This window comes from Parambassis ranga, chromosome 21 (assembly GCF_900634625.1).
Source record: "Parambassis ranga chromosome 21, fParRan2.1, whole genome shotgun sequence".
Classification (NCBI taxonomy): domain Eukaryota; kingdom Metazoa; phylum Chordata; class Actinopteri; family Ambassidae; genus Parambassis; species Parambassis ranga.
Window position 1 is genome coordinate 13,924,351 of NC_041041.1, and position 19,817 is coordinate 13,944,167.

At 41.2% G+C, this 19,817-nt stretch overlaps 2 protein-coding genes across 6 annotated transcripts in view; one reads left to right on the top strand and one right to left on the bottom strand.

The window, feature by feature from the left end:
- Positions 1 to 4,929, top strand: part of LOC114426709 (indian hedgehog B protein-like) — a 5,629-nt gene extending 700 nt beyond the window's left edge. Inside the window, exons 2-4 of the mRNA XM_028394263.1 lie at positions 534 to 691; positions 940 to 1,043; positions 2,908 to 4,929. Of these exons, the coding sequence (XP_028250064.1) occupies positions 534 to 691; positions 940 to 1,043; positions 2,908 to 3,629 (984 nt within the window). The 3' untranslated portion in view covers positions 3,630 to 4,929. The remainder of the gene's footprint in view (positions 1 to 533; positions 692 to 939; positions 1,044 to 2,907) is intronic.
- A 423-nt stretch (positions 4,930 to 5,352) lies between these two features.
- On the bottom strand, positions 5,353 to 18,456 carry bin1a (bridging integrator 1a). 5 transcript variants are annotated; one of them, XM_028393193.1, is made up of 20 exons: positions 18,152 to 18,456; positions 17,451 to 17,531; positions 17,276 to 17,330; positions 17,087 to 17,181; positions 16,635 to 16,730; positions 16,383 to 16,493; positions 16,203 to 16,295; positions 15,893 to 15,978; positions 15,694 to 15,769; positions 15,190 to 15,245; positions 14,144 to 14,188; positions 13,259 to 13,328; positions 13,005 to 13,127; positions 12,705 to 12,788; positions 11,106 to 11,126; positions 9,172 to 9,612; positions 8,583 to 8,642; positions 8,378 to 8,452; positions 8,200 to 8,301; positions 5,353 to 8,122 (listed from the first exon to the last, which is right to left on the bottom strand). In XM_028393193.1, exons 1-20 carry the CDS (start codon positions 18,236 to 18,238, stop codon positions 8,021 to 8,023), a joined length of 1,959 nt encoding a protein of 652 aa, XP_028248994.1. In that variant the 5' UTR covers positions 18,239 to 18,456; the 3' UTR covers positions 5,353 to 8,020. The 5 variants fall into 5 exon arrangements, with proteins under 5 accessions (XP_028248994.1, XP_028248995.1, XP_028248996.1 ...); XM_028393194.1 differs by lacking the exon at positions 14,144 to 14,188; XM_028393195.1 differs by lacking the exon at positions 12,705 to 12,788.
- Positions 18,457 to 19,817: the final 1,361 nt, after the last annotated feature.

Genomic DNA, 19,817 nt, shown 5'->3' on the forward strand with positions numbered 1-19,817 from the left:
ATTTGATGTTCCAGAATTCCAACTGTAGTTTTAAATGACATATTAACGTGTATAGGACCTTTAAGGAGACACATTTCAATCATAAGTAATTTTACCAAGTAGCAGTGGTTACTTTACGCACAGCGCACCAAAACTTTATGCAGCATTCAGCTTGAATTTAATCCAGATTTCATTCATTCATATCAATGAATTTGAACAAGCATGTGTGAGGGGCATCTTGACCTCAAGCCTTATGTAAGTATCCAAAAAACTGCTAAATCATCCCAAGTAAACACACAGTCAGAAGTGTGTGTACTTTGACCATTCACCTGAAACACAGTTGTAATATAGAGTGATTATGGGCAGCTCCTGCATTCTTCAGGGTTATTGTATTCCCTCCTCTTTTCTTTATGGGAAGGCTCTCCTGCTCTCCTGCTTATCTCTGTTGGTCCTATTCTTGATGACATTGATATTTCTTACACACATCTGATTATTTATTTTTTTATTTGTTTCTAACAGCTGATCTCTCTTTTCTCTCTCTGTGGCTCTCTCAGCGTTGTAAAGACAAGTTAAACTCTCTGGCCATCTCTGTGATGAATATGTGGCCGGGTGTGAAGCTGAGGGTAACAGAAGGCTGGGATGAGGATGGCCATCATTCAGAGGACTCGCTGCACTACGAGGGGCGTGCTGTTGACATCACCACGTCAGACAGGTGGGCATGTAGCATTCAATATGTGGTGGAAAATAGACCAGTCAGTGTGTCAATTATGCACAAGAGCACCAGCCAACCAGTCAATCAGCTTATCAGCAATGATGAGTCAAGCAGTCAGTTCCTCTACGTGCAAGTGTTTCGGTTGAAACTTCATTGTATTACTAAATACCTCCTGAAAGTATCACCTTATATTATACACAAAAATGATATTTTTCTAATCTATGTTGATTATGATGCTGTCTCCATAGGGACAGAAATAAGTATGCCATGTTGGCCCGCTTGGCAGTAGAAGCTGGATTTGACTGGGTCTACTACGAGTCCAAAGCCCACATTCACTGCAGCGTCAAGTCAGGTAAGAGATAGATACAACGTGTGTGTTATTTAAATGTGTCATTGTGTTATGTGTTTTTTTTTACTTGTAGTCAGCTGTCTTTATCACTAATGAGGCTGTTAGTGAGTCACTAATGGTTCAGGCTGCCATTTAGTGCCTGTATCATCATCAGTCTGTGTGTGTGCTTTTGTGTGTATGGAGCCTATTGGGAGCCAATCAAAGCAGGGTGTGCACCTGTGTTCTTTGCAATATTAAGTCACATCACAAATGTATCAGTCAATGAGAGTGTAGGGAGCGGCAGTAAAGGGAAATGCACAAAGAAATTATTTTGATCAAACAGATTTAAATGATACACTTTATATTTAAAGTGGCCTCTGACTGTCTGTCTGTCTTTCTGTGGTAGATTAAGGCCTCTGACACAAACAATAGCTGACAGCATTCCACCTACAACTACTCTAACTTTTCAGACATTTTAGAAATCCATTTACCCATGTCTGGTACCACCAGCTATTTGATGCCAAACTACATTCTAGCAGTGCGCTGAGGTTAGTAGGCTGTGAGATGATTAACTCTCTCTTTGTTTTGCCTTTGCCTTTCCTTCAGTAGGTTTCTCTCAGATCTCTTATCTGAGTCTTATCACCTCCCAGTCACAGCCCTCCTTTTCTGCAGGATTCAGGCTTGCAGACACACACACCTTGGACAAATATTTGGCTGCCCTAAGACGCCTTAAGACAACCCTCCCTTACAAACAAACACTGATTAATTTCTTATTTTAAACAGATTCTATTCTATTATTCTCCTTTTATATAAGGTCATTCTGCTTTTATTTCTATGTCTCGCTCTTGGAAGAGGACCATGTGACTGAGAAGAAAACACAAACTCTGCTGTAATCCAAACAATATCCAGAAGTACAAGTCTGTGTACTTTCCTGTCTCTGTGACCCCAGGCCGTGCTCTGACTGCAGTGATACAATCAGCTGGTTATCCATTAGCTCTTGCTGACTGCTCCTTCTTGCCACCTCATCTCACTGCGTCTTAAAGGGCCACTTAATCCAGACATATTCAGACCAGATCGAATGACTTTGGCTGTCTGAATGAATGACAAAAGCCAAAAAAGAGTGTCTCCATTATACTGCTCAATTTACTACTTACTACTTTGCTACTAAGATACTCTACTCTTAGATACCCCCCCCCCCCCCCAAAAAAAAAATCTTACAATTATATTTTAGACTTCAGATTCATTGATAAAAAGTGATAGTGAAGATAACAAGTGTTTCTGGGCATGTGCATTAGAGCCAGAAGAAGACAAGGTCTGAACTTGTGTCCTTTTATATACTCATGTTATCAATCTGCCACTAATCCCCTGAGATAAAGTTGATCTTGAGTCAGCATCAAAGTCTCCCCTGCTTTATAGATCACTCAGTGACCTAGAACAACATGCAGAAGGCCAAATGCCAAAGCAACTCCTGAGAGGAATTCTAACTTTTTCAAAGTTTCAAATGTATAAATCAGAAAACCATTGTTAATAGTGACATCTGTGGCTGCGAACATCACTGCTGCTTGTGCTCAGGTCATATGTATAATGGATCATTATACAATATGACAAGCTAGCCACTCATATCCCCTCAGATATGATTTTTTAGTAATAACATTAGTGACCAACCAAACTAAGCTTAAGCCAGATAACTGTATATTAGACCAATTTAGTGGCCAGACCTGGGAGGTTTGAGGATCTTTGAGGATTTTGCAGGATTTTGTAGCTTGCAAGCAAACATTAGCAACTGTTGCAAATGAGGCAAGACACCTGGGAGTGAGCATTATACTAAATGAACACACAAGTAATATGTGCAACATATAATAATTTTTTTCTTGTTTCTCTTGTACAGAACATTCAGTGGCAGCCAAAACTGGTGGCTGTTTCCCTGCTGATGCTCGAGTTACCCTCGAAGGCGGGGCCACAAAACAGATGCGTGACCTCCTCCCCGGCGACCGCGTCTTGGCTTCCTCAACTACAGATGGTCATGGTCCTCTTCTCTACAGCTCCGTCTTATCCTTTCTGGACCGCCAGCCCAACGCCACAAAAACTTTCTACAATATTGGGACAGATGCAGGACTTAATATAACACTCACAGCTGCACACCTTATCTTTGTCTCAGACTGCAGCGGCTGGTGGGAAGAAACAGCTGAAGAGACATTTTTAAGTTCGCCATGGGGGAGCAGGCTGAGCTGGGGAGCAGGTCTGAGGACAGTTTTTGCCAGCGAGGTGCAGCCTGGGCAGTGCGTGCTCACGTCAGCAGGGGAATCAAGGTCACAGGCAAGACTGTCTGCTGTGACCTTTGTGGAGGAGCGGAGGAGCTCAGGGCTGTATGCTCCTCTCACCCAGCATGGGTCTATAGTGGTGAACGGTGTGCTGGCATCTTGCTATGCTGCTGTGGACAGTCACCATTTGTCCCACTGGGTCCTCACCCCGCTAAGATTCCTCTACAGCCTGATCGGACCTTCAGGAGTGCAGGATGATGGGCTGCACTGGTACCCCTGGCTGCTGCACAAGCTGGGGAAAATGCTGCTGGATGCTGGACACTTCCACCCCTGGGGTATCGAACAATGACAGAACTAGGAGCCATAGAGACATAACTAATCAGTCACCCGTAATAAGGACTACCAAAGCACAAAACTGTCTTTCTACTCAGACGAAAGCAACTGAGGGAGCACCAAAGACAACGAAATTTGATGTATTGTGTAAATATACAGTATTTTTTACTAACTCCACTTGCCTGTATTTGCTGTACATCAACAGACTTCTTTTGTCACACGTGTATTGTGAATCAGATAAAGAGAGTAGAGAAAGTCCAAAGCAGATGTGAAGCAGGTCTGAAATTCTTCAACAGAAATACTAGCATGAGCTACTGCTGAACATCTAATTTAATATTCTCAGAAACAATGATAGCTTTTTAAAAAAAAATCAAAAAAATAAACTAAGACAGTCAGGTTTTATCATTCCTTTGTACTGTATTGCTGTAATCTGTCAACATTTCTGCTCACTGATACAGTTAGAAAACTTTTAAACATGTTGAGAACACATCTCTAAATCCTCACTGCAGTAAATTCACTGATGTTGTTGGAGCCTCTACTGTGTATTTGAACAAAATGACTAGACATTTTATAAAGTTCATCACATAGTGGATGACTCTGAATGAAACATAGCAATGGGCTCATAGTGTCTTACATCTAAAAGGGGACATTACTGGAGATACTGAATGGCCGGGATCAAAGATGGGGACCGGTGTTTGTGCTGCACCTTAATAATGCATTAGGGATACATGCATGGTGCTATACAGGCTGCCCTGCCTCCTTATCTGTCTGCCATCTGCTTTCATAAGACTTGATTGTCTGATTCATTTATTTGTGTTTTTGTCAGGTGTTTTATTTAAAAAGGTTTTAGTGTTTTGTTCCGGTGTGCAGTTTTCAGGTCAGTCATATGTAGTTAAGGCATACACTCAGGCTGTATTCAACTACTGTATTACGTAACAGCTATGCATCATATTAATAACAGAATTATTTTTATTCTTGAACAATAAGAGTTTATTGATAGCTCTCCTTTGTGTGGTCTTTTCTTGTATTGCATCTCTTACCCAGGACCTTACACCTCATTCATGATAAATGGCTGAATGTGGACGGATGAGCATAAATTAGCCTTCCATTTGACACTTGTTGATTTGTGAAGACTCAAACATTGCAGTTATCTGGGAACTCCGAGGCATTGTTTTCTGTCTGACTGCTCAAAGGTTTGTCAAATATGTATATTAAGCTATTGTTGGAGAGACTATTTAAAGATCTATTTTTAGAAAATGATGTAAATGTATTATTATTTTTGGCAACTGTTATAAAATTTGTATTTGAAACATAAAGTGTTCTTTTATTTTCTTTTTATTTGTTGTGCTTTTGTAAAACAAACAAACAAACAAAAAACAATCCTTTATGATCAAAATCAAATTTTTATTTTTTTAACACTTTCCATCCATTCAGCGCTGACAATCATGTGTTACACATCGATTGTGAAACAGTAATAACAAGGTGATCTCTGTGGTAAGTGATGCAAGGCTGCAACAAGTGGTATGAGCAGCTGTGGTTAGAGGGTGGGCTGCTGGTTGGTTTCAGGACCATGGACAGAGGCAAAAGCTCTTCTTTCTTACTGATGATGAAGGTTGAGTGTTTTTTTTTTCCAGGATGGAGGGTTAGTCTTAGGATACAGTGCACCCTGCTGGCTGCCCCAGCATTTGCAGAACGTGCAGCTACTGTATGTATCTGATACTTATGTGAATTTCGTTGCATCAAGACTCATAAAGTCATAAAGTCATAAAGACTCAAAAGTGTTTGTCAAAAGCTAAAACCAAAGACAGAACAGAAAAGCAGATTCTATATTCTTTATTATTATTATTGGTCTGTTAGGTACAGGAATAACCTTTTTGTCATATCCCATAGCTCATCGCAGGAGACTGATCCATAAAGACAGATATAGAACCAGACCCAGGTAAAACACAGTTTTGTACAGGAAGTTTGAAAACAAAAAGTGAGTGACTGATTTATCTAACTGTGCAGGTGTTGTTCTCACACAAGACTTTCAATACACATGAAAAAAGCATCATGCACATCCCAAGTGGTTAAAATACTGATAACTATTACAAAATCTGTCCACCTGAGTCTGGTGGCTGGAAATGTATCTCTATGTGTCCTGTCTCCGTGTAATTAACTTTAGTTTGGACCACGATACCTCGCAACATTTTGAGGCAAAGCTGATGGACGACCAGCGATTATAATCAGGACTGATTGGAAGGAGGATGGTGGAAACACATCCACCCACCCACCACCATCCTTCTTACTAAGATTAATGCCAAAAAATCAGTATAAAATAAAATAAATAAAATGCCTGTTTTATCTGCCTCAAAAGTAATCCAAGTATCAGTGTCTGAAATTAAGGGTGTTCACACAACAACACATGGGAAGTCAGCATGCTCACAGTAACCCATATACAGATATGAATGTCTTTATAGAATATGTATCTGTCATCACAGCTTGGCAAAATTACACTTATACACAACAAATGCACAGTAACACCTGGAACCATAATACCAGCCAGCGGAAGAAGACCCAATACGTTTGTCCAGTCAAAATAATCTCCTGTGAAACGACCTCGTCCCCTGGTAGGTGGTGGCGTCGGTGGTATCGTCCAATAACAATAGCCTATAGATAAAGATTTGTTTCTCATAAACACACACACACACACGTACACTCGTACACACATACATTTTCTCCCACGCTTATTTTATATGTTGATAACATCACGAGACTCTCTTTTAAGTCTGAATGGATGACTGGGTGTAAGATAGTTTTAGATACCTATGAGGCTACGTAGAGAGCAGTAAACCTTACAGAAGTACAAAACACCTCCATAACATCCTCAGTTGGCAATTATGTTGACATAGTATGTAATCATTGCTTGGCAGCATACAAAAATAAAAGAAGTTGCTCTGGTGCATATTCTGAATCATCTGCATTTGAGTTAAGTCGTCTCTATGCAAACAGAGGGAACTGTTTTCGGCACACTTTTTTTTCTATGAAGGAGGCTGGCTCAGTCTTTATATATTTGATTAGTAGTAGGGTGTATCCACATCTAGAACTAGTATACCACCAACAGCAGCTTCTATTTGATGTAGTTTGTCGGCTAGCGTGTGAGCAAGCCAGGCTAATGCATATTTGACCCTTCCTCACAGCTCCACACAAGGAATTAAAAACTGTCCAAAAATTACTGTAACATGTCATATTGTTCTACTAATTTACTAGACTGCTGTCTGAGTCAAACAACAGCTTTATGTACCTCTACCACCATTGAATCTAATCTAATACAACAACCAAGGGCCCATTTTCTACAAGTAGACAAATAAAGAAGGGATAAGGATGAATGTGTCCGACAGGCATTATGCGACCAATCTAAGATCCCACAAGTAGAGAGAGAAAGATGTATACTTGAAGTCCACCTTTCAGATGACTTCAATGCACAAGATAGAGTTTGTTTCTATATTTTACTTTAATGTGTCCCCAAATCCTAATCTATTAATTCCCACAGTTAATTTCTTATTTTCTACCCACCTTTTGATTACCATGCTTTTATGTATTGCTTTATTTAGTCACGTGAAATGGGTTTAAATTTGTACAGAAACCCAGCAAAGCAGACCAGGCTTTTTAAATAAGGCTAGAAAAAAATCTATCTTTTTAACAATGCTCAGGTGGACAGTGAGCTGAAAAGTCTGACACTCATAAATAAATAATGCACTGCAAAATTATTCAATATGTGGAAACAAACTGTTATCTTGTGCTGATGCATTTATAGTGCTCAATAAAAACATCCTTGCTTCAGTATAGATGCTTCCTCTCTAGACCTCCTTTTTTCATACTGTGTATTTTATCCTCTTGGTCTGCCTGTTTTTAGCACTTATTCCCTCTTAGTCTTTATAAAAAAAGATTTCAGGACTTTTGTGTGTGTGAGTGTGTGTGTATGGGTTACTCTGCTACACTTGGCATTGTCTTAATAATGTTACACTGCTCCCAAACACTCAACACCAGCTCAACACGTACCGATAAACATTTTCTCTTGTGATGAGTCATGGCCAAGAATAAAACATTTCAATTTCAGTTGTAACCATTGCAGAGGTAACCATCCTGCTCTCCTCTCCTGTGATACCAGGAGTCTCTTTTTGTCTTCAGGTATGGAATAGCACAGATAAGACAGCAAAACCTATGAAATGGCTACATCTGTAAATTGTAAACTTGAGCACAGTGTAGCAGACCTTAGATTTCATCCAGGGCTGTGACAGCTCTGCTTCTATATGGCCAAAGTCCTAGTAAAGATACAGTATCAGGGCAAGAGAGGGAAAGAAAGGTATAGGTGAGAGGAAGAGAGAGACCTAAGAAGGAAGCTGGGCGATGTCCTGTCCTCCTCTTTCACAGCCTCTGAGTGAAGTTTTCAGGAAATACTCCTTTGGCGGCATTTTCTTTGTTTTGCTGCCAGTCGTCCTGCTTTATTCCCATCAGCCAGCCGTCATCCTAAATACACAGATCATGAAACAATCACCTCATTGTCTCTGTGTCACCACATACCTGCATGTGCTTTGTATGTATACCTGTTCATCTGGGTTGTCAAAGGTGATTACTAGCACCACGTCGCCAGCTTTCATTTCCAGTTCATCTGTGTCGTTTGCAGCATAGTCGTGCATCACCTGAACCTATTTCACACAAATAACAAGCATAAATATTTCTGAATTTACATGATACACTTGGTTAGATCATCAGTAATGCTACCTTGAACATGAAGCCGGGGGGCATCTCTGCAGCTTCTGATACAGCTTCTGTTGATTCTGCAGTTACTGTAGGTGTCTAGACAAAAAAAGACCCATTAACTGCTAAATCTGCTGCTGTTGGATTGGTCCTTTTACTTAGGTATAAACAGTTTTTTTAAATATAAATATGTAAGGTTATAACAATGACTGCATGTTTATACACTTACCTCCTGTGTTTCTGCTTCTTCTGTTTCTGCTTCTGGAGCAGCAGCTGCTGCAGATTCACCCTAGGTGCAGAGGGGCAGAGAAATAACAGGGAAAGGTTAAAAACTTTGGATAAAAAGAATATAAAGAAGAGCAGAGAATGAAATAAAGAAGGACAGACAAGACAAAGACAGACCACAAGACAAGCCAAAAAGCCTAAACAGCAAAATCCTGTTAATCAGACAGCATTAATGCAGACTATTGTGCAGTGGCACTAAGGATAAAGCTTTTGCACAACACACTATGTGTGTGGTTTTGTGATTAGCAGTGACTGGTTAACTGTGCATATTGAGAAGCAAATGTTATGAAGATGCTATACTTTTCTCTCCCTCATCAATTTTCAACTCAGCCCTCATCATCACAGCTGATGCATCCTTGCGTCTGGTCCAGATGCATCCTAAATCTTTCCATGTCATGATTTCTCCATCTCTCCACCTTTAATCTTGGCTTTACTGGTTTTTGTCCCCATGCTCAAACCTCCTTCTCAAGAGTCGATGCATCCATCATTTTCATCCAGATGCATCTCTCCATTTTTTTTGTCTCCTTGGTTACCTGACCCTCTTCATCATCCACCACAGCAACAGCAGCAGCAGCATCGGCATCAGAATCAGCAGCATCAGCAGGAGCTGGGGTGGCTTCCTCCTCAGCAGCTTCAGCTGGAGGCTCATCAGTAGGTGTTTCATCGTCTCTGGCAGGCACCTCTGTGACTGGTTGACTTGTGTCATCACCCCAGCTCTCCTGGGCCTCAGCCACAGGGTCATAATGACCCTGGCTCTCATCATCGTTTCCCCATTCCTCCTGAGCCGCAGCCACAGGGTCATAGGAAACTGCATTGGTTCCGTCATCCCCCCATCCCTCGTTGGCAGCTGCTATGGGGTCATAGCGGATAGGATGAGAACCATCATCCCCCCAGGCATCTGTGGCAGCAGCAACAGGGTCATAGTGCTGCTGGGTGTCTTCTTCTTCTTCTTCTTGGGCACCACTGTCCTCTGGCTGAAGGGCAAGGGTCGGGTTTCAAAGGAGTCAGAAGTCACAAGAGATAATTTACCTTGTGGGTATTTTAAGGGCTTCATAAATCAAATAGGGGAAAAATAAAGGACACAATAGAAGGGTAAAGGGTATCTAAGGGTTGCCTAAATGGATTAGATGGTTATACAAGCAGTTCTTTTAATGAATGGCTAAGCCACTTTGAAATTGGTGGTGATGTAAATAACTAAAAAGGGGCTGGCAACTCGCAAAACGAGAGCTCTCTTTTAAAGCTACAGTGTGGAAGTTTTGTCTCCCCATTACTACTACATTTAAGTCCTGAGTGAAAACACCATACTATAGCTTTAAGGTTTTTAAGTTTGTGTCGGGGGAGTCAACATTAAGTATTACACTGTTATTTTCAAAGGAGGGGAAACAACTATTTAAAGGGTAAAATAAAGCAGCTTTGGTGCCATAGGGGGCAGCAGATGTCATCAGCATCAATATTATAATCATCATAAGACCCAAGATGATTAATGGTGAAGAAACCTTTACAGAGGAGGTTCAGATTAAATCAAAAGACAGATGAAGATAAGGGAGGGTGGCAGTAGAAGGCAGAAACGCAAAAACTGTCAGCTTTTCCCATCAGAAGATAGATGTCGGATCTTCTGTGTGTAGTTAGCAAGCATGGTTTATAATCCCTGGACTATGTTCAGATGGAGAAAGAGGAAGGAAGCTTTGTAAGAGAAGAAGTGTCATTCCTTTGTTAGCTATTGCTGCTTTCGCCTGACGCTCCATGACTGTTGAGACACATCTCTCTTACAGTGATAAGAATGAACAAAAAAAATGTTTAGTTGATGGTCAGAAGGTCGAACGAGGCTTTGTGAAGTTGCCCACTAGCTCTTACTTGTTTCTACAGCAAATATGAGCAACTTCACTCAACTTTCAGAATAAGACTGATCCCTGTTTGTCACATGGGGCATGAAAGTCACATGTAGAGGTTTCATCTTCACTTTAGCATGTGAACATACAGGGATGTGGTGGTCAACAGAAAGAAAGGAGCTTAATTCAGTTACAAATGATTTCACACCAGAGAACGATTTTTAACATTCGCACATTTCAAGTCAATATATCTTTTAGATGCTGCACATCCTCCTTTGGTAAGTAGAGGGCTGCATTTATTTCAACATGAGTTATAGTGTAAAATCGATTTGAAACTGAATTGACTCAAGCTTGTTTCCAAGCTCCATTTGTGCTGTACAATCATATCTTCAGTGTTTAGTGTTGTCACATCAAGCACCGCAGACACAAAGACAACGCACAAACAGATCTGGGATGGACAAATGAGCTTTTATAAGCAAAACAAAAAAGCCATTAAAGAAGAAGCATAATGAGAGTGGGGCTTGTATGACAGCTGCATACAATATTAATGAATTTATGGCTACTATGAACACAACAATGTTAGTAAACAGGGTGATCATATTAAGTTTTTTATTATTTTCAGATTTATTCATACTTACCCATGAGTCCCAGTTTGCAGGCTGAAAAACAAAGGAAGCAACACAGTGAGAGGAGCAGAACATGTTCACATTCAGAGAGGCATTTCCAGTGCAGGTCCCATGCTCAAAACCTACAAGCCCATTGCACTAGATCTTAGTCAGAACAAGAGTACAAGCACTACTGTGTGAAGTCAGAAGTACTACATGATGCACAATCTGAGTGCAGTGTATAGAAAGGCTAACTATAAATGCCCATTTTTAAAGTTATTCAACTGCTCAAGTAAAGGGTAAATGGACTTATTTTAGAAGATGTTTCACTTCCAATCTAAGAAACTGCTGCATCAACATGGGAGAGCCATTCAGGCTTAGCAGTCTACCTGCATCTGAAGGTACTAAGCAGCCATTGTTTATCAGATGGGCAGTGAGTTGAGAAGGTGCCTAGTCTGGTGTATTCTGGCTGTTGAGGTTTACTACTTGTTTGGCTCTATCCTTGTTTTCTATGGTTTTATAGGGCCTATTTTAATGTACTCTTACTCTTGTATTTCAATGAAAAACAGTGGTCCTATGTCTGACTTCTAAGTAAAAACCCATTGTTCAAACCTGATATCAAGTTCACTTTTTGGGTTATAACTTGCACTTACAACATGTAAGTATACATAAATGCATGAGCTATACTGTATATAGGAGTATTTGCAACTAAGTATTTCATGGGATAAAAACACTGGAAGCAGGTGTAAAATGTGCCTGTACCTGTGCTTAGAATTACTGTGACCTGGGTGTCTGAACAAATCTACAGACATATTTTGCAAAATCCATCTTTCGTGTGTGTCTGTTTGCTTGTTTGTTTGTTTGTTTTGTTGCTGTTGTTGTTTTTGCAGACAATGTAAAATTATAGTTTGCAAAATCCTTGCAATGAGTAAAAATAAAAACATTACCAGTAATATTATTGAGTCCTCACTACACTTTATGTCCATTATGAAGGATATTTATGGTATCAGCACTCATTAGCATTTATTTGGTAAGAGCAACACTCACTGCTAGCTGTTGATTAGTCACTGAGTGTTAGGATGTTGTATGTTTCACTGTCTCTCTGCCATTTGGTACATTATGCACACTGCAAAGCTAAAACAATGAGAAGGAAAAAAGTGCCATATTCAGCTTCAGCTTAAGGAAATTAAAAACCCCCCACTAGAACTACTGCACACAAAGATCGGTCCTGAAGAGAGGTAACAGCAGAGCAGGGTTGTAGTCTGCAGTTCATGCCATAAGTGATCTGTGGACAGTGCTGAAGCAGGAAGAAGTGGACACTAGAAGCAGGTTTCTACACATCATCATGCCATCATCCCCATTTGGTTTGTTAATTTGGAAAGAAGCAGAGCAAGCAGCACCTCAAACCATGCCAAGCTTACCAAGTGATTTCATGTTGTATTCAGACTGCTTATTTCAGCATATTTAAAGTGAACCAAATGCACTGGCACTGGCTAGATTCTTTGCTGACCTCTCGTATCGCAGTTCATTTGGCCTTAAATACCATGAAATTAACTCTCTGAATAGAACATAAAGTTTCTTGTTAAGGCTGGCATATCTACGATCTTTATGCTCATGCCATGAATCATCCACCTGTGTGGCCGCAGAGGATTTGGTGGCTGCACTGAAAGAGTCCAGGTCCATGTCCAACAGGTTGCTCGTTGCAGGACTGTCAAACTGATAACAACAGGAACAGGAGGGCTCATTGGCTAACTGAGCACAATAGTGGGAGCAGGGAATAGAATAGAATAGAATAGAATAGAATAGAATAGAATAGAATAGAATAGAATAGAATAGAATAGAAGGGGCAAGCCAGAAGAGGGAATACTTTCTGACCTATGCAGAAAAAGGAAAGGTTAAAGGGCAGTTCTTCCACAGCTGGTGCTCACTAACCTCTGTAGGGGAGGTGACGCTGATATCAGGGGTTGCTGCAGCGTCAAACAGGTTGATGATGTTCTCTGTTTTCATCTCCTTAGATGGGGTCACCTTGGGTGGAGGAGGCATTGCTGGTCTTAGCTAGAATACAGAATATTTGGTGTCAGTAGCTTAATGACCCCACAGACAATAGCACCTTGGAATTAAATAAAATGCCACAAGACGTGATTCTGTAGCACAACCATTACTCCAGTGTGTAAGTGTGTGTCTACCTTGGATGGGGATTTGGGGATTGGGGGTGGTCCTCCTGGCCTGAGAGTGTGGTTAGATGCTTCTTTACCACTGAATGAGTGAGAGAGAAAAGGAGAGATGGAGGGCAAAGAGAGAATGCAGACAAATTACAGAGAAAGTAATAAAGATCACAAACAGTGTGAGAAAGAAGGCAGCAAAGGAGAGTATCTAAAAGCTACCAAACAAAAGGCATGCTCTACAGGTGTCCAAGCAGGAGTTGTTATTGCAAGAGCTGCCATGCAAGAAAAGTGGGGCTCCCTCTGTTCCCTCCACCCTCCCTCCTCCCATGCAAGCAGGCTTTTTTCTATTCCTCTAGTAAGTCCTCACCAGCAACAAGTGATAGAGGCATTCACATCATAGAAGACACGTTCAAAAGCTGACAAAAGCTGCCCCAGATCTGCAGACATTTAAAGAGTTTGCCAAAGACCTACAACTCACTGCTGCAACCAACAGTTTTGTGCATTGGTGGCTTTAAAAGGCAACAAGAGGTACAAATTGTAACAGCCTGGCTCGATGCACACTTACTAAACTCATACATTCTGTCTTAACGGTGAAATACAGCATTACTCCTGAATGTATCACTTCTAGCTCTTCTATAAGTCTCACATATAAGGAGGTTGTTGCTGTAGTTGCAGCAGTGAGCGCACACAGGCTGGCTCCACTCTTGTGCGTATCTGCAGCTCTGAACACACAAGTCTCCGATCAGACCACGTGTCTGTAAAGTCACTTGCACAAACCAAGCACTCATTGCTTTGAAACCTCCCAAACCCGTGTTGACTGACATATAAGACAGCTGGACAGACAGGTCAGTTGGACAGACAGACAAAAGTTGTGTCACCATGGTTACCACAGTTGCTGCCAGTTACCTCCTGCTCGCTCCCGACGATGAGGCACCACGGTTACCTGTCTTTCTGAAAGGGGTGGGGTGGCTCCAGGTTAATGAATGCAATATTTGTTCATCTATGTCTGTGTGATATGGAGTGTTATCTATGGGTTACACATATATTTACATTTAATAAAATAATCTTAACTTAAAGTCACCATTTGTAAGACTGAGGAAAAATATTTAAAACATGCTAACCTACTAAGATAGGATGGTCTGCAAGACAGGACATTGTAGCAATGTAGCATCAAGTCCTTTAACTTTTACACTGTCTATAATTCTAACCTCTTCATATTGACAACAGGTAGTCAGTGAATGAAATGGCAGAAGCTCTTGATGAGCCACCACTGCAGAGAAGATTTAACCAGGTTTGATTTCACACTTCTGCCCCCACCCCCTGCTGCTGGGAACTGATAACAATGAGGCCCCAAGGCCTGGTCCCAGCAGCAGGACCAACTAAGTAGCTTATTCAGCAGATACTAGTGTAGATAAGAGTGTGTGTTGTGGCTTTTGTCAGAAGTCCACCCGTGGGCCTGACTAATTAAAATTAGAGTGAGTTTCTAAACAGTAAACACGCTGCAAGAGAAAATAATGAAAAAATAACCTGGACACTTAATTTTCAGCTGTTTTAATGCAGCCCACTACTTTCATCAGGCATGATGAATTACGTGCTCTCAAGAGATCCAAATATTTGCGAAATTTTCTGAAAAGATGTATTTTTTTCCTGAAGACATGAACTATATTTATTTTACTGGCATACACGACAGACCGCACTAATTAACTAAGGGGCTCAGCGTTTCAAACAAACAGCTGGTTCAGGTAGATGGGGAGTATTTTTAGGTCAGTGGGTTTTTAGTGGAGAAACTTTATTTAAAGGGAAGTGATGACCACTACATTTAATCTCCTTGACCTCAAAACATGTAAAGTGAAAGAAATGCTTTTCCTAAGTGGTGAAGTGATTCATAATGAGCCATTACACACCACTCAACTGCCCGAAAGGCTTTACACAACGGCTCATTGGTCACTAACCTGCTCATGTCTGTGTCCTCCAGTTTCTCCAGCACGTCAAATAAGTCCTGATCCAACTACAGAGAGGGGGCGACAGGGGTGCACAGTGAGGCATTACAACCAATACAAACAACACAGTGTTATTTCACCCCAAACTTGACTTGAGCATCAGATATTTACACATCAGATCACTTGATCTCACAGTGTTCTGTCACCTCCTATGACTGTGAGTCTGCTTGTTTGCAGCATTATGTTCAAATTCAGACAGACAGTATTTACAACTCCCAAGATAACACAGTAATACAGAGGATAATCTGCCTGCAGTCAGTTAAAACGTCCCACTTTTGTTTTACAGGGAGATAATAAAAACTGAAAGCATTACATTTGACTTTTTCCATCTACAGCCCCTGCTGCTGAGACACCGCCTGTCTGCCACTGTCAACATTTGTTCGTGCACTGTTATCTGATGTACTGTCTCAATTCCTTATCTAAACTGTGCTGGAGGTGTATAGAGGAGATTCTTACCCGGCCCATTTCTTTGTGAAACTTCTCCTCAAAACCAGCCAGGCTCTGGAAGGTGCTGACATAAAACCCAACACGACTAGAAAGAGGAGAGAAGACACAGACGTACAGTACTAGCTGCATTAAAAAAATCCAGTGAGGCTGAATGTAGCACAGATGGAAGGGAAATGCATCATCATCAGGAAAACACACACACACACACCTGTTCCAGAGTGATGGTAACTCCTCTTGCAAGTCAATATTAATTTCCTCAAACACCTTCTGGGCTCTTTCCAACTCCTCCTCTGCCTGCAACACAAACACACACACACACCAACGTGTTAACAAGTGATGTTCTATTAATACATTACAAGCTGTATATGTGTAGGTGTGACAAATCCTGCCACTTATCATTATCCCTCAACAGGACTTGGTCTTATTAGTCTGTCAACAGCAGGGAGGAAGAGACTGATGGCTGTAGGACCACACTGTTACGTCACATTTGCATTCGCCTGAGTTGAAATGTTGTGTACCTGACTCTTGGAGAGGCTGCTCTGAGCAAGGTTGTGTGCTGACAGGATACCCTGAGCCCAACCTGGAGTGGCCCTTTCCAACAAAGAAGATGGCTGAAAGACAGAACAAGTGTGTGTGTTTCATATTCGCTGCTGTAAATTATAAACACCACCAGCAGGATATGAACTGCATTGTTTTACCTTAGTAATTTTAATGCCCCCGTCCTTTTTCTTGGTCTTATGTGTCGCAGCATAGTTATGCCTGGCACTGTCAAAATCCACCAACTTCCTGTCCCTCTTAGCAATACGACCCTGAACGAAAGACAAGAGCGACCATTCAATGTTCAATATTTATAATGATTATAAAAATGACACTTATATCATTATATACTGTGTTTTGGGGAGGATAGCAGCGTGTGCATTAACTCTATAGGTCATAACCTTGCAGCTTACCTTGATATCAGGAAACTGACCCAGGTATGTATCCATGGAGATAAGAGCGTGATCAACCAACTTCTGGTGATAATCCGTCCAAAGCACGTCACAGTCCTGCAGCACGCACACAGGAATGTACACATTCACCACACACACACTGATATGTTACAATTTATTTTGCCTGCATGTCCTTTAAACAGCTTCCAACTCTGACATGAACTATTAATCACAGAGGAAACTTAATGTTAATTCAACACAAAAACAAAAAAGTCCACCAAAGCACAACTTTAAAGGCATGCATTAAGGCTAACTGTGTTTGCTCACCCAAACTCACAGACAGCTGTGCATACCCCAGGATAAATAGCTGCTCTGATGCACACACACAACAGTCTAATGCCACTCTGACCTCCTGTGATACCAGCATGTATTTGACTCTCACACAAGCTTTGTGTTTTAAACAAGTCTCTGACCTCCACAATGGAATCCACTTCGTTCTTGCCATACCACTCTGGCTCGTACATGTCAGCCAGACATGCCTGCACATTCTTGGATGACTCGTGCATTGCTGAGGGCACACACACACACACAGGTTGTATATTAGTTAAAAAAACATCTATTGTTGTGTGTCTTGCTGTGCATGTGTGATGTGTGTGTGTCACCTTTCACTGCCTCCAGGTAGGCTCTCAGGTCCCTCTGGAGTTTGCTGCCTTCAGCCTGTGGGTGAAACAGAAACATATGCCTGTTTTTAGGCTGGACTGTGATGTAAGAACTGGTCAATAGCATGATTGATTTCTGGGCAAATTAAAAACATGCATGACTGAACTGCTCTCTCACATATTGTTTGTTGAAGTTGATAACCCACTCCTCGAATGCAGCATCTTTGGTCTCATCTGCTTTGCCAAGCTTCTGTAGAACCTGTCAGGCAACAAAAAAATAAAATAAAAAAAAAAAACCTCACAAACAATACCAGCTTTTGATGATAAAACATCTAAACAGTCACTTCTTTACATGTATGAATTGCAGGCTTTAATTTGGCATTAAAATGTATTCTTATAAGCAAATGGCGCCCCCTATCTATGTATCTAGGGTGCAGGAGCTTGACCAACCAGGCCTGATATCTACCACTTAAATATTTTACAGCTTGGTTGTTTAATATTGTTATGGTGCTAACAGAATAGGAGAGCGGATGCTGCTGTCTCAGATACTCAGATAGTGAGTAATAAACCGTTCAGGTCCATTCAGTCGTTCAGGTGTAGCTACAGGCCAGCACCGTCAGTCACAGGCTGCCGTTTGAGTGGGCCTGAGCCCACTATCCCACTGCACGACCGCGTCCTTTAAAGACAGCGTCCACATGAAGGATGCATTTGAAGTGGACACCCCCCTCGTCCCCACACACTGCATCCCCGCTCTTAATATTATGATGTCGTGATGCGACACTGCCCCTCAGTGATGGATGTCGCACTGCTTCGCGGTGCGCGCAGGCCTGAAATGTAATATCACCATACATTAAGATGTAAAGGGATCCTCTTCCTTACCTTCTCTTGGGCTCTGGTCAGCTTTTTCTGAACGTTGCTGGCTACTTTCCCTGCAGTCAACCCCTTCCCCAAATTCAGCTCAGCCATCTTGTAGCGTAGATCAGTCTTTGGATGCGGGAAGGAATGGAAATTTAAAAAGAAGCACAATAACGATCGGCTGGACCGCTACGGCGACCACTGAGGCAAATGCATCAATCTCCAGTGAAGAAATAAAAACGGCGAATGTAACGGTGCGATGCTGTTCCTATGAGGAGGATGTGTGCGTTCAGAAAGCTATAGGCTGTGTGATACTGAGCTGCTGTTATGTGTGTCTGTGTGTGTGTGTCCGTCCCTGACAGAGGAGGAGGAGGAGGAGGATGCTGAGAGGAATGATCTTAAAGGCGCAGATGCTGCTGTTGAAGCTGCGCGTCCACACAGAGAAACCATCAAAATAATATATATCAAAACATATTCCCAAGTATTTCTATTTTAACAAATGCTGCTGATGACGTCTTTAAAGTGATTTTTTGTTAGTTTGTTTTGTTTGTTGTTGTTTCTTTATTACATTTGGTTTTAAAATGATAATAAAATATTTAAATTATTTGCATTTTAAATTAACAAGAATTAAATGTCATATGATGCAGTATACAGCATTAACAGTATAGACCTGCTCCCAAACAACATGGTATTAAGGCTTAAAAAGAGTCTCACTCTCATATTATATCGTTACGCAATACGTGAAGCATGAAAAGCTGCTGGTTTTCTACGAATAAGTATCACTACACATCAGCCCAGGATTCAAGTGACTCAAGGAATAACTGCTGTCTTTATTTATTTGTATTCATATTATGTTATTATTAATTATTGGTACATATATATTCTCAGGTGTGAAAGCTTAAATATGACTAGATTTAGGTGTAAAATGTGATTTCTCGTCACAAAATCCCGTTTTTAAGAAAAATACAGTGTATTTATTTATTGTCTTTTTTATGTATTTGTTCTGTAAAAAGATGCTCCAAATCAAAGTCTGTAAAAATCATCACAAGTTAACATCACGTGACTTCAAACCAGACAACCACACACAGCCCACTGTGGTGCAGCTGTGCTGTTCTTCTGCAGGGTTATCATGCCCGAGGAAAGAGATCCACTACTACAGCAGGTTTTATCTGGTTCAAATGTTTGGTTTCTAGTAGCAACAGCGTGTATCCAGGAGGGGGCGCTGTGAGCACACTGCTGTTATCCTCTTATCCTCTTCAGGGCCTTGAAGAGGCTGTTTTCACTCTTTAATGTTTCTGTTTGCAGTCTTCTCATTAAGGGTCTGTCAACATCATTACCAAGCAGGCTGTGTTGTTATTGGTGAATATTAACTGTGTTCAATTTGTTGATACTGATGTGCAAATATCCTGTTATAATAGCCCGGGTGTGTTATTTTGAGGTAGAAGCAGGCGGTGCGGCTCTTCACTGTTGACACAGGTGGTTGGTCGGTGGAGCTCTCCGAGGTCCTGAACTAACACTGCAGCTGAAACCAGGCAGCACAACAAAAGGCTGCGGCTACAGGATACTTCTCCTCAACCATTGCTCTGGATATATTTATATCTCTCCTACATAATCTAGCACGAGTGTGGGCTTACTATAAAACCCTGCTTGCACGTGAAAAAAGGCGCAGTTTAATGTGCAAAGGCTGCGG